This window comes from Camellia sinensis, chromosome 11 (genome assembly GCF_055761805.1).
Source record: "Camellia sinensis isolate YWXY chromosome 11, ASM5576180v1, whole genome shotgun sequence".
In the NCBI taxonomy this organism is placed as follows: Eukaryota; Viridiplantae; Streptophyta; class Magnoliopsida; order Ericales; family Theaceae; genus Camellia; species Camellia sinensis.
Window position 1 is genome coordinate 175,354,092 of NC_138971.1, and position 15,841 is coordinate 175,369,932.

At 32.1% G+C, this 15,841-nt stretch overlaps 1 protein-coding gene across 2 annotated transcripts; it reads right to left on the reverse strand.

Annotated features, from left to right (window-relative positions):
* Positions 1–4,792: 4,792 nt before the first annotated feature.
* Positions 4,793–12,557, reverse strand: LOC114283657 (UDP-glucose 4-epimerase GEPI48). Of its 2 annotated transcripts, none has more exons than XR_014345157.1 (9): positions 11,937–12,508; positions 10,926–10,975; positions 9,560–9,695; positions 8,365–8,466; positions 7,922–8,149; positions 7,217–7,295; positions 5,633–6,322; positions 5,445–5,536; positions 4,793–5,070 (listed from the first exon to the last, which is right to left on the reverse strand). XR_014345157.1 is itself a non-coding variant. In XM_028226528.2 (9 exons), exons 1-9 carry the CDS (start codon positions 12,117–12,119, stop codon positions 4,977–4,979), a joined length of 1,047 nt encoding a protein of 348 aa, XP_028082329.2. In that variant the 5' UTR covers positions 12,120–12,557; the 3' UTR covers positions 4,793–4,976. The 2 variants fall into 2 exon arrangements, 1 of the variants encoding a protein (XP_028082329.2); XM_028226528.2 differs by having other exon boundaries at positions 6,240–6,322; positions 11,937–12,557.
* Between the last annotated feature and the right edge of the window lie 3,284 nt (positions 12,558–15,841).

A 15,841-nucleotide genomic window follows, 5' to 3' on the forward strand; every position in this document is an offset into this window, starting at 1 on the left:
TTAGTTTGACACATACTCACCAATTACTAGAATAACATTCATTAGAGTGCCAATTGCCATTGCATCTTTGAACAATCTAGAAATTCATCAAATGAATGTGAAAACCGCTTTCTTAAATCGTGATTTAAATGAAAAAATTTACATAGAACAACCGGAATGATTTTCTGTTCCAAGAAAAGAAAAAAAAAAAGTGTAAATTGGTTAAATCATTACTCCTTCTGTCCCAAAATAATGGTCCATTTTGGGGAATCCAACTTTTTTTGGTAGTACAATTATTGCACTTTAAAAAAATTAATTTTCCAAAATTACCCTTCAATAATACATTTTTGGGAAATATCAATGTCATAATTGTACTTTTTATGTTGATAATGAATTTAAAACAAGGGCAAAAAAGAAAATTTATATTATTTTTGTACTTGATTTTTGAAAAGAGACTAATATTTTTGGACAATGAAAAATAAAATAAGGGACTAATATTTTGGGACGAATGGAGTATATGGTTTAAAAGAAACGTTAAAGCAATGGTATGAAAAATTTGACAAGGCAATAATGTCAAATGAATTTAAAATTAATGAATATGACAAATGTGTTTATATTAAAAACACAAACAAAGGTTATGTGATAGTATGTCTTCATGTGGATGATATACTCATCATAGGTATGAAAACTACTAAGAAAATGTTAAATAAACATTTTGATATGAAAGACATGGGGATTGCTGATGTAATACTTGGTATGAAAATTACCAAAATATTACAAGGTTATGCTTTGTCACAATCACATTACATTGAGAAAATACTTAACAAATTCAGCAAAGATGATAATCATCTTGCTAGAACACCTGTGGATATTAATTTATTTCTTTCTAAAAATGTACAAAAAAATATTTCTCAATAGAATATACCTAAATTATTGGAAACTTAATGCACTTGATAAACTGCACTTACCCAGATATAACTTATGCAGTAAATAAATTAAGTAGATATACGAGTAATTCAGAAGTAAAATACTAGAAAGTAATTATAAGGGTTCTAAGATATTTTCAATTTACTCGTAACATTGGGCTCAATTATATGAGACATCCAAGAATACTTGAAGGATACTGTGATGCAAACTGGATATCGAGATTCAAAATCCACCAGTGGGTATGTCTTTACTCTTGGTGGGGCAGATGTATTTTTGAAATCTTCCAAACAGACTTGCATTGCTAGGTCTATTATGGAATCAGAATTTATAGCTTTAGATAAAGCTGGGAAAGAAGCAAAATGGCTTCAACATTTCCTTGAAGATATTCCAATATGGTCAAAATCGGTGCCTGTTATATGCATACATCGCAATAGTCAATCAGCAAGAAGTAGAGCACAGAGTCATATGTATAATGATAAGTCACGACACATTCGTCTTCGACATAACACCATGTAACAACTACTCTCTAATGAAATTATTTCCATTGAAAATGTGAAGTCTAAAGACAACATAGCGGATCCACTAACCAAAGGGTTAGTAAGAAAGTTAATTGAGAATTCATCGAGGGGAATGGGACTTAAGCCTATTAAATAAGAGTTACCACAACGGCAACCCAACCTAGTTGTGTGGAGATCCCAAGATCTAGGTTCAAATGGGCAACCGAGTTGTGTATGACTCATAAGGATCACTGGAGAGTCAAACTCCTATCTATTTCTATGATGAAATAGTGATGTTTGCAGCATCTTAGGTTAAGTAATACTTTTAATGATTCTTATATCTAGGAATACCTAATGGAGTATGGCATGATACTCTTCATAAGAATCACCTATATGAGTGTGAACTGGGCTGGTTCTATGAGATTTGTGAAGGACTACAATTATCTAGAACACTCATGAAAGACCAGGTTATTTAGGACCAAAATGAACACAATAGTGAGAACTAAACTGTGTCTGGTAATATACTATGTGAGTTTTATTGTTTTGGTTTACACAAATGGCTAAACAGTTCAAAACATCATATTCACTGGTTAGTTAGTAAATCCGATAGTTTCTCACAAGGAAAGGTTCAAAACCAAAAGCTATCTATCATTTGCAGAATATTTTCAATTTCTGTACTCTCTATAATTAGATCATATTGTTGCATTTTCTCTCCGTCAAATTCCATTCATGTGAGGGATTATTGGAATTATGGTTTTTATACACTTATTTTGGACCAACTTTGAGTGGGTCCCACACGTATTTTGGGATGGGTCCAAAGAGGTGACGTCTTTCTTGCCACGTGGCGAATCACATGGTGCAAACAGTTCGTCAAAACCATTTATGAGTGAATGAGAAGTTTATATTGTTTTCGGGTTCGTGGAATGAACAATTAAAGAAGTAAAATGTAGGTTTCCTTGAAATGGATTGTCTTACATTGAACTTGAAGAGAGCTTTATGTGAGTATATAAGCTCTAGGTGGATAAACTTGGATTGGGCCCCAAGGGGCACCCCAAGTTTGTAGAAGCGAGGAATTATGAACAAAGTGAGCCTTAGCTCAAACCACCATACGCGCTCACCACCACCTCCGCTACCGTCCGATTGACCGGGCACTGGTGTGGGTCGAGTCAGTCATACTATTAATTTTTTGGACAAAATTTATTTAAATTTTTTCCAAAAATTCTTGCAGAAAAAATTTGAATTTTTCACCAATTTGAATTCAATTTTTTTTGCTCCTAACCAGTGTGTCTTTTCTAAACCAATCCAAACAGATTCAAACAGTTTGTTCAACCTGTTTTGCACCAGTCAGATTTAGTTCTTCCCAGACAGATTCAAAACTGCCCAGCAGTTTCCCACAGATCAAACTGGTTTCAAACAGATTTTTGCGCCTGTTCAGTTTGAATTTTCATCTGTTCGGATCTGTCCAACAATCACCAGTTTGCCTATAAATTCATATTCATTCCAGCAGATTTGGAGATCAATAAAATTAATTTCTTATCCCGATTTTGCTCTTTCTTTGAATTATTCTTCATACTAGTTTTTTTAGAGAAAATTTTGAGAATATAAAACACAGGTTCTAGTTCGCCGTACAAATTGTTTGGAGTGCTACTACAATCTGTGCAGATCATTGTAGCCTGAGAGATAGACACCATTTATCCGTAAGTACCGAAACGAGGCGAATCTGTCTTAAGGACAGAATGTTACACACTCGACTTGATCAATTTTGTACTTATTCGTTTTGGTAAATAAATTCTGTAAGTAATTTATTTTTATTTATTTGATTTAGTTTCAAGTTATTTATTTTACACAGAAAATTGTTCCAGCAGTTTGAGAGTAAAGGAGATGGAATTTGGAGGTTAGATCCCTTCATTTTAAATTGAGACAGTCAATTTTTATACTTTTAAGTTAAATTGTGATATCACTTTTTTGTTCATTTGATATTAATCAACTTGTTTGGTTTCAAGATTCATGATTCACTTTTCAGAAAATTGAATTTTTTTATTTTTTTGTTTTTAGTGAATTTTTTCACATTTTAAGCAATTTTTAAAAAAAAATTTAGATACACCTAACATATATACAATTAAAAAGTATAATATTTGTGAAAAAATCTTTTAAAAAATACTAAAAACCAAAAATACAAAAAAAAAATGAGAATTCAGTATATTTTCGTATTCTTTTGTGTTTATTAATTTTTAAAAATATTTGTTTACAAATATTTTACTTTTTAAGTAAAAAAAAAAAAATTGCTTAAAATTTTAAAAATATTCACTTGAAACAAAAAAAATACAAAAAATAAAAAAATTAATTTTTTAAAAATTGAATTCAGAAAATTAAAACCAAACTTAACGAATAAGGTTGGCAAAATCTACGAATATTTTAAACCAAGTTATGATATTACCTCTTTATCCCATTGGTGTTAATGAAGTTGATAAAATTTTGATATGTATACCATGTATAATATTTTGCTAAAGGTGTAACTAACAATAGTGGAATTGAAGTAAAACTTTAGTTGGAGTGTATAGAACTAACGTGAGATTTTATTAAATGTATAAAGAATGTCAATAAGGCAAGAATAATTTCACTTATGACTCACTCGTAAATTTCCATTAATCTCATTGACATCATATAAATGAATGGTGATATTATAACTTGTCTTAAAATGTAAAAAAATTAACTATTACAATTAGGGCCAAATGAGATTCTGTTTTTAACACACACACACACACACACACACACACACACACACAAAAAAAAAAAAAAAAAAAAAGAGGGATCCTAACGTAATTATCCCTATTATCTTTCATCAATTTAAAAAGAAAAGACATGTCAAAAATATTGCATGTTTGCCAAGAAAATGGATGATATTACCTTTCATTTATAGTTTTCAGAATTTTGTAAGTGAGTTGCTATATCTATTGTACATTATATTGAATACTTGGTTCGAAAAAATGTCAAGAAAAAAAAACAAAACGTTTCCCCTTTATATTTAAGACCCAGGTTTGCAGTACCCTGGATCTCAACTCTGGCCTGGCATTTTGAAACTCAACCCATTTTGTTTTTTGTTTTTTGTTTTTTGTTTTTTTATTGACAACAAGAGAAGTATTATTAGAAAATAAGAAAAATACAAGAGAGGAAGTAGAACTGAATCAGATAATCAACAGTTAGCTATTGTGCATGCATAAAATTGGAATCAGATGACCAATCTTCAACTAAGCAGGCAAGCAACACTAGTTCTGCAATGCATAACTATTGTTACTCTCTTCACCATTCCCCGCAAGGCGAACTAATGACAGGCATGAAGAAAAACCCAGAAAATTACAAGTGCAACCAACAGTTAGAAAAACGTCACATGAGGAAGCTACTGTTCAAATAATTTTTATTTGATGATTCGAGTCATGACAACTACACAAATACCAGCCCTTTACAACAGGCACAGCAATTGGTAACTCTTTTTAAGCGACAATATTATACAAAAGGCAAATCCTCAACTTGAACCTCTTTTTTCCTAAGACTACACACAAGCTTTGTGTTTAGTCAAGCAGTGGAGTCCGGAGATTCATAGCCATAAGGGTTCTTGCTGGCCCAGTTCCACTGATCACGGCACATCTCTTCAACGCCATATTTTGCCCTGCAAAGACACCTTATCAGAAAATATGCAAATGGAGTATGAATGAATGATGTTTTGGTTTATTTTACTATTACTGTTTTTATAGTTTCGTCGAAGGTTTTGATAAAACATTATTTTCCAGTCAATATTGAAGAATAATCTTATGAGCACAAGATCCAATATTGTCATATTTTATCCAATCTTTATATTTGGGAGTATCATACATAGTTCAAATTCAAAGGGCTGTCATTCTAACATTAACTATGTTGAACTCTGACAAAGAATTAGAATTTCACTACAAGCACTCTCAAAACCCAAGTGAAATGTTCCCTAAAGAGAACCTCATGAATTATGCATATGAGAAGCACAATTAAAAAATAACTATCAACACTTACTTCCAGTTCAACTCATGTGCTGCTTTCTCTGTCGATGCATACACAATCTCAGCATCACCAGGTCGTCGCCCAGCATACACCAGAGGAATTTTCTGGAAAAAAGAAAAAAATAAATAAATAAATCATGGCTCTTGTCCACATAAATGACAATAATAAGAAAAGTGCTTGTTTATGATGTCCATAGCAACCTTTTGTTTATTGTATTTTCCCTTTTTTCCCATTAAGGCCCAATTTCAGGAGAGTAGCAACACCTTGGACTCAGGTTAACAGTTGAGATATGCAGTAGAAAGGTTTAAAAAGCATCAGAAGTGGACTAGCCTCTTCCAAAATGATTATCACAGATTCAAAAAGGCATTCACATATCAAATTGTTGGATTCTGAACCAAAACCTTTAGTTTTTAGTAACTTCGGTCTAGTTCTCAAAAGGCTTCACATCTCCTGAAACCCTCTTACGCATTGGGATATTGAAATAAAATCCCCAGCACCTAAGACTTTGCAGAGCTCAATTCAAGAAGCAAATTGGAGGAACTCCATTTCTATCTCCAAACACGCACTTACATACTCATGGACAAGAAAAGCAATAAAAATAAATAAAAAAACAAAATAGAAACTTTGATGTGAAAACATACAAGTACAAGTTGGATTGGGAATAAGAAAAAGTAGAAAACTCACCAAATGACCAGGAGAACCAGAATATAGGTTGTCCAAAACACAGAGTTCCAGCAACAAGAAGTTCCATTTCTATGATTTGACTAGGTACGAGAATTTAACATACAAGTTTCAAAAGTTTTGTACCTTTCCAGATGCCTTCTCAAATGCTGCTACCATTTCCAAAACTGACGTTCCTTTTCCAGTTCCTAGATTGTACACTTCACAACCTGCAATGACAAAAATAATGATTACTAATCTCATCATTCAAGAATGTAGTTGCCAGATTTTACGTTCATATAATACTAAAACATTTCTTGACTAGACATTATAGAAACATGCGCGCACACACACACACACGTTATTCAGACATAGATAAAAGTTTTACGAGGTTTCCCAGGCCCCAAATATCTTACAAAGTGCCACACTTTGCCAACAACTTCTTAAAAGAATTTTTGAATACAATTCCCAATGTACCGACTTGTTCATACAATTTTTTACCTTGATTGTTTAAAAACCATATAAATTTTTCTTCTTGTTATTGAAGACCAAATAAGATGTGATATTTTGGAAAGTGTAATTCTGCTACGGAAAATAATTAAAATTGAACTCTTTGCACCAAACAACAATAGATCAATAGCAAACACACAAAATGATTGTGCGCCACAAATAGTTGGGAGAAGTAAACATTTCAAGCAAAAAATGAAGAATATGTGGTGTTCTTAATATTTTACTGCATTCCCACTGCTTGTCCCCTAGCGTGCATAAGCTGTACTCCAGTAATTTGTAACAGTTTCTTCAATTCCTCCTCTTCATGTGTCTACAAAAGTTGAACAGTTTCTAACAAGTACCACAGATTTTCACTCCATCAAAAAAGTTGAAAAATTTATGTGATGCCCTTATCCTTTCAAGTTTCAACAATCAAGTGTTCTGCATTCAAAATGACAGCATAACTACAACTGTTAACACAACTGGCTCTTTCAGGCACCTACTATCTGATATTTATTCTATAGACTAGTGAAAAAGAAAAAAAAAAAAAAAAAACAAACAAACAAACAAACAAACTTCGTATATTGAAACAGACACTAGAACCCAAGAGAAGATGACAATCTCAGAGCACAGACCTATTGAAGGATCAGATAACTTGTTCAGTGCAGCAATATGTCCATCGGCTAAATCCACGACATGAATGTAGTCACGTACCTGAACAGTGGTACAAAATAAGCATCATTAGAGTACAACCTTGATTAGACGAAGAAAACCTAAAAAGAGAATACAATACCCAAACCAATCGGATCCAAAAATTTGCATTGATGCAAGAGGATCGATATACATTACACACTAAGAGCTAAAATTCATATGAAACCTTCATGAAACTACATGAAGTTTTCATATTTTTAAATTACCAAAGAATAAATCACAAACAAGGAATATAGTACTATTTCAAATGCATTTCACACCATGCAACTAACTAAATCAGCCTTTGCAATGATATGGTGAACCCAAGTTGTGGGGCTGGCTTAAAGAGTCAGTGCCCAGCACATATGCAAACTTTAGCCAAATTGTAATAAAACATTAATATTGGGAAAGTGTAGAACCAAGCTCATTTTTCACATCAAATATCACATTTACAAATTACTTTTTATTCTCAGCCCAGGGTATTTGGGGAATGAAGGATACAAATGACATTTTTTTGTACATAATGGAAATTATTCATTATATATAGAAAAAGGTCAAGTATACTTGCTCATAGAATTTGAAATCCTAGTCTAAAACAAACAAAATAACAAGTTAAAACAAAGATAAAGCTGAGAGTGAAGAATGCATACCCCTGTACCATCCTTTGTTGAGTAGTCGGTTCCAAATACTGTAAGTGCAGGTCGCCTTCCAACAGCTACTTGTTGAACGAAAGGCATGAGATTGTTTGGAATACCACGAGGATCCTCACCGATACAGCCACTAGAATGTGCACCAACAGGGTTGAAGTATCTCAGCAATATGATTTTCCATTCGGAATCCGACCGGTGGACATCACGGCATATTTCTTCAATGAAGAGCTGAAAGTAACAACCAAATTAGGTAAAATTAGTAGCTACTATAAATAAATAAATAAAAGAGGAAAATGCCTAATTAAAATACGGAGGGGGAGAGAGAAAGAGATAATTTGATATATGTACTTGAAGTTCTTTATTCTTTCTCATGCAATCATATGTCAATTATCTTAGTACCAATGTCTGAGTTGATATGCATGATATCATTGCCCAAAATATACCTTGGTTCGTCCATATGGGTTTACTGCAGAGAGAGGAAACTCCTCTGTGCATGGAACCACCTCCGGCCAACCATAAACAGTAGCTGATGATGAAAACACAAGCTGAAATGATTTGAAAATTGAAATTAGTCAAGATAATCAAATCACAACATGAAAAACAGAATCAGGAATGGATAACTGTCACATAAAGTCGCAACACCGAAGAATAATGTCAAAAACATATAATCAGACAACTGATTTATAGGACAAAGCAGTTAGAACTTACTGTCAGTTTAGTTTAATCAATGATCATATCTAGAGTGCTACAGGAATCATGCATTAAAATTTAAAAAAATATTAAGAAACCTGGTAATGAAGAATATAAAATTCAGAGATTCGTATGTATGCCTTAATTCAAAACAATTAATTGAAAATAAAACAGTAAGTATATATGGACAGAACAATGTTAAGGCCTGAACATTTTAAATATCAGAAAAGAACACAGTACCATACCAATAACCCACATTGTATAACAAAATTCCGAGAAAGTATAGAAAAATTCAATTCTTTTGACACTAGAAACAGATGTATATTGTTTTATTTTTTCCTTTTTTCTTTTTGTTTTTTGTCCATAACCATTCTGATTCAGAAACAATAAAGCAAAGGGAGAAAAAACCAAACAGCATATTCAGTCTACATTCGCTGTGAAATGTGAAGGAACAATTCCAGCACTACAGTGGTTCTTCAGTTCTTCTTAGGCCAAAGAAGTACCAGGCTTGATCAAAAAAAAAAAAAAAAATCAAATCCTAAAAATCAGCCCCTAGTCTACCCTAAAGAGTTTAATAGTGTTACTAATTGCTCTGTAAAACCAAAGTGCCATTCTCTGCCTACAGTTCCAGCAAATGTAACGATGAATTGCCCTAGGACAGAAATACTTCCTAAATAACTAATTGATTTGTGCTAGTTGCCAACTGTGCTGCATCACATTGCAAATAAAGAGTTGGCAAACCAGAAACTAAAAATATGTGACGAGATGGGAACTTGCGCATATATGAACACAGAAGGATTTAAACAACACAGTCAAGGCCAAAAGCCATAAAAAAAGACAAAGTTTCAGAGATTTTCTCCATGAAATTTAGTCTAATTTAAGTTTTACCACTGGATTAGAAGCTAAGAAATGTGAACTCAAATATGATAATAAAAACATGAGAAATACATTTTTGCATCCATGGGCAGCCATGACTTCCAATAGAGTGATTGTACCAATAAGGTTGTTGTCATAATACATCAAGGGTTTCTGCACACTTTCGCCCACTGCTTTTAATCCAGCAAAATGGATAACAGCATCAAACCTGCAGTGGAAACAGAATTAGGAGAAAGATGAAAAGTTGGTCATATAATTGAGCAGTGAGAACAACCTTCATTAAAAACATCAAGTTCAACTCTCTATTTAGTTAACAGACGTACATATAGAAGATTGCTTCCTGCTGTTACAAACACTTTGTACATAGAAGATTGTTTTTCTGATGTAAATAAATTACTCATGTGTCCCTGATATTAATATATTGGGCCTCTATCTAAACTATAGATTGAATTAATGAGAAGTAATACCTCAATCCTGACAGTTTAAATCAAATAAAGCATGCAAAAAAGAAACTTGTTTCTGGCTACAGGTTCCAATGTGACAGATGAAAGATAAAACTACATGAATTCAAAGATATGCAACTAAGATGCTTAAGAATAAGAGTAATAAAGGTTGATAAAATTCTAATTGTGAGGCAAAAACAACAGAGATAATTTAGGCCTCATTTGGAAACTCTTTATTTTAAGCCTAAAAGCCAAAAAGTCACTAAAAAGGCCAAAAAGCCAACAAATACCAAAAAGTCAAATATTCATTTCCATTCATTCTACTTTTTGCATATCATTTCATAAAAAACCAAAAAGTCCTCCCAAACATATTCAGTGTGTTTGGTTTCAGTTTTCTGAATTTAGTTTTCTGAAAATTGAGTTTTTTTATTTTTCGTGTTTTTTTGTTTTTAGTGAATATTTTTAAAATTTTAAGCAATTTTTTTTTCTTTTTTAGATGCATCTTACTTAGATATATCTAGATAGTAAAACATTTGTGGAAAAAAATTTCAAAAAATTAGTAAATACAAAAAAATACAAAAAATGTATTGAATTTTTGTATTTATTTATTTATTTATTTTGTATTTTGGGTATTTAGTGAATTTTTTAAAGATTCTTTTCACAAATATTATAATTTTTAAGTGTATTTATGTTGGGTGTGTTTAAAAATTTTAAAAATTGCTTAAAATATTAAAAAAAATTAGTGAAAACAAAAAAGTACAAAAAATGAAAAGGTAGAATTTTCTGAAAAGTGAATTCTGAAAACTGAAAACACACAGAGTGATTAGTGTTTTCATCTCATATTTTAGCCAAAAAATCAGAAAGTCACTAAAAAAAAAAAAACATGTTCCTAAACATGGCTCTGCACTAGTTATAGAAAGACAATTTCACCTTGCAGAGCGTTGAAGTGACAAAGTGCTAAACAGAAAAATATTAGAACATATGGTAAAACTTACTTTGTGGAAGCAAATATCTTCTCAAGTGCAGGCTTATCTCGGAGATCCATCTGCAGGATAAAGAAGATTAATAAAAAATTAGGTATATAAGCACTGAAGTAGCTTGTGTCCAGATAAACTCATAATTGGGACACAATAATTTGTTTTTTATTAACATTTGTCTGTGGAAACAATAAACACACATCCACACACATCATGTAATATGCATATGATAAACCAATCATATATCTGTTCAAAACACAAGTTCATGGAGAGCATTAGAACAACCAATAACATCAACCATATACTGATAATCAATTGCAAATCCACACATAGTCAATCCAAAGCAAATGTATTGAGATCAAGCACATAATCAATTGAAAAACAAATAACCCGACTATGTTTGGATCTTGGATTTGACTAAGAATTTGTAGAAGAAAAGGAAAATAAAAGAGAAAAGTGATTAAAAATTAGCTTATATTTTTGTCAATTTTCCTTTCCTCCACAAATCCCTATTCAAAACCCAGATCCAAACCCAACCTAAAACTTAAAAAACAAGACAGAATTTAAACTACCCCGATTAGCCAATTCATCAAACACCTAATCATCAGGAAGATAAATTTAGGGCAGAACCTACTGAAGACTAAAAAATTCTAAACATTTGTCCTGACTAGACAATTCATCAAACACCTAATCATCAAGAAAATAAATTTAGAGCACAGAACCTACTAAAGACTTAAAAAAGTCCAAACTTTTAACATCAAAACCTCACGCAGAGTATATATATAAACGAACCTTATGGAAGGTAAGATTTGGGAGAACTTAAAGCCCATAACCTACCAAGACTAAAAAAGTTTAAACTTTTAACATCAAAACTTCACACAGATAGTACACATATAGGAACCTTGTGGAAAGGTAAGATTTGGGAAATTTAAAGCACAGAACCCACTGAAAACTAAAAAATTCCAAACTTTTAACATCAAAACCTCTCACAGACATATATACAAACACATAGTATACATATATACGAACCTTATGGAAAGTAAGATTTGGGCCATTCTTTCCAGCGAGTTCCTGAACCCGCTTGATTGCGACGGCGGAAGAGTTGTCAAGATTATCGATCACCACCGCCTTGTAGCCACCCAAAAGCAACTGAAGCACCGTGTGGGTTCCAATATACCCAGCACCACCAGTCACAAGTATGTTCTGCGCCATAACTACACAAACCCAATTCGCATATAGCTATACACCTCTGTGTCTATATATAGAGGGAGTAGTTGAAGACTTTAGAGACCTTGGATCTGATGACAATTGTGACTTTGATCAGACTTTAACAATCTGTAAAGTAACCCATAAACTTTATTGAATAAAAAAAAAAAATGGGGAAAAGTTGTTCACGTGGGTTGGCTTAGTTTTTTGAGTGGTCCGGAATTTGGTTCTCGGATGCTCCTCCTAGATGATGACGAAGAAGAAGAAAACCCAAGAGTCAGTTATGAAGCATAGTTGTGAATTGACTGGATTGCCCTTAATAATCTTTGTCGTCTTATCTGTTTCTCTCTTTTTGGACGGCTACGGGATTCTGTTCTCTGCCCTAGATCTTTGTCTCTTCTCTCTTTACTACTTTGTGGACTAATTATTTTGATCTTCCTTCATAATTTGCCAAATTATAATTGAGCTCATAATTATTGAATAAGAAAAATGATTGATCCATCAAAATAAGAGTCCGACTCTGTCCGAATGACATAGTTGAAGATGACCTTTTCGGATGATTAGTATACTCTTGTCAACTAGCATATCAACCGGCATTTGCTTGAATGACCGGTCAAACGACATCCTGAATGATGTCAATCGGTATTCATAAATTTGAACAATTTGAACGAATCCAAATTTGGTGAATGTAGTAGCACTACTGTTACTTTTTGTAGGAGCTCGAAATGGATTTGTCCCACATCGGTCTGAGAGGTATCCACAACCTATTTAATAAGTTAACTAACTCCTCCTAACTAGCATGAAGCATTTTCTAAAAAAGAACAAAACCGTGAGGTTCCGGGCAAAGCGGACAATATTGTGCTAGTGGGGTTGGGTTGATAACTTCATTTGGCTCCGTTTGTGAGAACTTCCTCCGATGTGAGTCCCTTGGCATTCGGAGTCAGTCAACTGGGGACTTATGTAGGAGCCCAAAATGGGTTGTTCTACATAAAAGCCCTCACATCGAAAGGGGTTCCCACATATGGCGCCAAATGAAGTTGTCAACCCAACCGCTTTGGCCAGAGTCTCACGGTTTTGTTCTTCTTTAAAAAAGCCCTCATGCTAGTTAAAAGGAGTTAGCGATTTTGTTCTTCTTTAGAAAAAGCCTCATGCTAGTTAGGAGAAATCAATCAACTTATTAAGTGGGTTGTGGATACCTCTCAAACCGATATGGGACAAACCAACAAACCAATTATTAAGTGGGTTGTGGATACCTCTCAAACCGATATGGGACAAACCAATTTCGGGCAGGACAAACCAATTTCGGGCTCCCACATAAGTTTCCATTTGACTGGCTCCGAACGCCAAGGGACTCACATCGGAGGAAATTCCCACAAACGGGCACCCAATAAAGCTGCCAACCCAACCCCACTAGCACAATATTGTCCCACAAACGGGCACCTAATAAAGCTGCCAACCCAACCCCACTAACACAATATTGTCCACTTTGGCCAAAGCCTTACAGTTTTGCTCTTCTTTAAAAAAGATTTCATGCTAGTTAGGAGGAGTTAGTCAACTTATTAAGTTGATTGTGGATACCTCTCAAACTGATGTGGGACAAACCCATTTCGGGCTCCCACACTTTTAGTTGATTTTCATTTAGGATTCTCTCTCATCTAGATTTGGATTGGAGAAGTGACGTTGGGACTTGTAGAGCCCATCATGCGTTCTATTTTGATAATCTGAATAATTTATTTTTAAAACTTTCTGTGTATATCATTTACAAAAAAAATTAAATTAATCTGATATTTGTAATATTTTATTTTATCGTATTTGTCTTAAAAAAATTAAATAGTATATTTTCAAAAACACACTTATTGTTTATTTTTTTAGAGACAAATATGATAAAATAAAAATATTACAATTATTAAATCGATCTAATTTTTTATATGAATGATGCGAAGAGTTTTAAAAAATAAACAATTTAAATTATTAAAATGAAACTCGTGATAAGCCTGCATAATGTCTCTCCGAAGAGAATCATGTCTGTTTCATCTAACTTCTCATTGTTTATGTATTTGAATTACAAATTTGAGTTGAGTTTTAGAATTCATAATGGAAACATAATCTTAGTAATTGTCAACGAATTGAATGGGGTTGCCATTAGAATTTATTGTGAAATTGTAAAAGAATTGAATGGAGTTGCCATCAGAATTTATTGTGATTTTCTTATTTTAAAACCTTCAAGTTTTACAACTCTTTATAATTTATTTTATTTTTTTTACATTTAATTTATTTTTGCCTTGTTCTCTATTGTATAGATGATTATACATATAAATTCTATTTATCTAAAGTTGGTGACTTGTACCAATATACACAAAGATTGGTGGACCAAAAATTGCCTCCTCTATACGTCTTTAGTTTTTTAATGGTTTTCTTATTTTTTTTTATAAAAAAAAAAAAAATTAATTTTATAAATTTTTTTAATTTTTTGACTAAAATATATAAATGTACATTTCTTAATATACTTTAATATCATATGTTATTAGCCTAATTTTAATTTTTAAATAATTGTAGGAATTTTGTAGGAATTTACTTTAGTTTCTTATGGTTTTATAACAAAAGTACATAGTAAAAGAATTATACAAAATATAAAAAACAAAACCTTCATTGAGTTAGGCCAAATTTGGGAAGACTAAATAAGTGTACTTTTTGTCTTTTTGGACTAAAAAATTGAGATTGAAAATATGGATGTTTGGGTTAACTTTTTGACTTTTTATGGAAAAATGTGTAATAAAAAATTGTAAAAATTGGTTTGTAGAGGAAAATTTGAATTGGGAGTTGTGCAGCCGTAATTGTTGACTTTTGGTGAATAGTATTAACTTTTTTTGACTTTTTGGTTTATTTGGGACTTCCCAAACTTAGCCTTAATGTCACAAAATTTAATGTCTTTAAATTGGCAGTATGTGCAACACCTTTTTTTAAAAAAATATTTTTTTCCCTTGAACCTAGAGTTTGTCTTGATGCTCAAATTATTCTAGAAAAATCTTCAAAATATTAATCACAAAATTGAGCTCAACCAACCCCCACCAACCCATGCCCAACAGCACGCCACTTATGCCAACCCCTACCATCTCTACCATGAATGCTAGGATTATTTTTTATCATTTTATTATGTCTATTAACTTTATTGACATTTTAAGCTCATTAAGGGATACTAGTGTAATTTTTCAATAATATTAGGGCTTAATTGTAAATTGAGCAAAGTATAATTTATCCTCATTATTTTTCTAATAAATTACACCGACCTTACCTAAAAGTGAGCTTATTATAACAAACTCCATTATTATATCAAAATTACCCATGTTCTCTTAAAATTTAAAATCATGGTACACATTGTCCCAAACCATTAACAAATGGTTTGAATCCAAAAATAAAAAAATAAAAAACCATTAACAAATTGTTAACAAAGTAACATTTTTTATTCTTATTTTATTTTTTATGAGAGTTTCTAGTTACACTATCATCTTATTAGATCTACAATTTTTTAAATGTGGTCCTTCTATAAACCAACCGGTTAAAATTGTCAAATAATTTATTTTAAAATTTTAAAATATATATAAAATTTATACAAAAAACTTAACAAAAATGATATGTCATTATCATTATTGTAAATAAATTCATCTCTAGTGGTGTTTTGTTTTGAAGTGCAAAGTCTACAATAAGCCACACCATTATGTATGAAAAAT

Excerpts from the sequence above, each read along its gene's own strand:
- LOC114283657 (XM_028226528.2), bottom strand. The coding sequence starts at position 12,119 with ATGGCGCAGAACATACTTGTGACTGGTGGTGCTGGGTATATTGGAACC. Across the intron at positions 7,296-7,921 it reads CAACAAAGGATGGTACAGGG|GTACGTGACTACATTCATGT; the intron begins GTATGCATTCTT and ends ACCACTGTTCAG. Across the intron at positions 5,537-6,239 it reads TTGAGAAGGCATCTGGAAAG|AAAATTCCTCTGGTGTATGC; the intron begins GTACAAAACTTT and ends TCTTTTTTCCAG.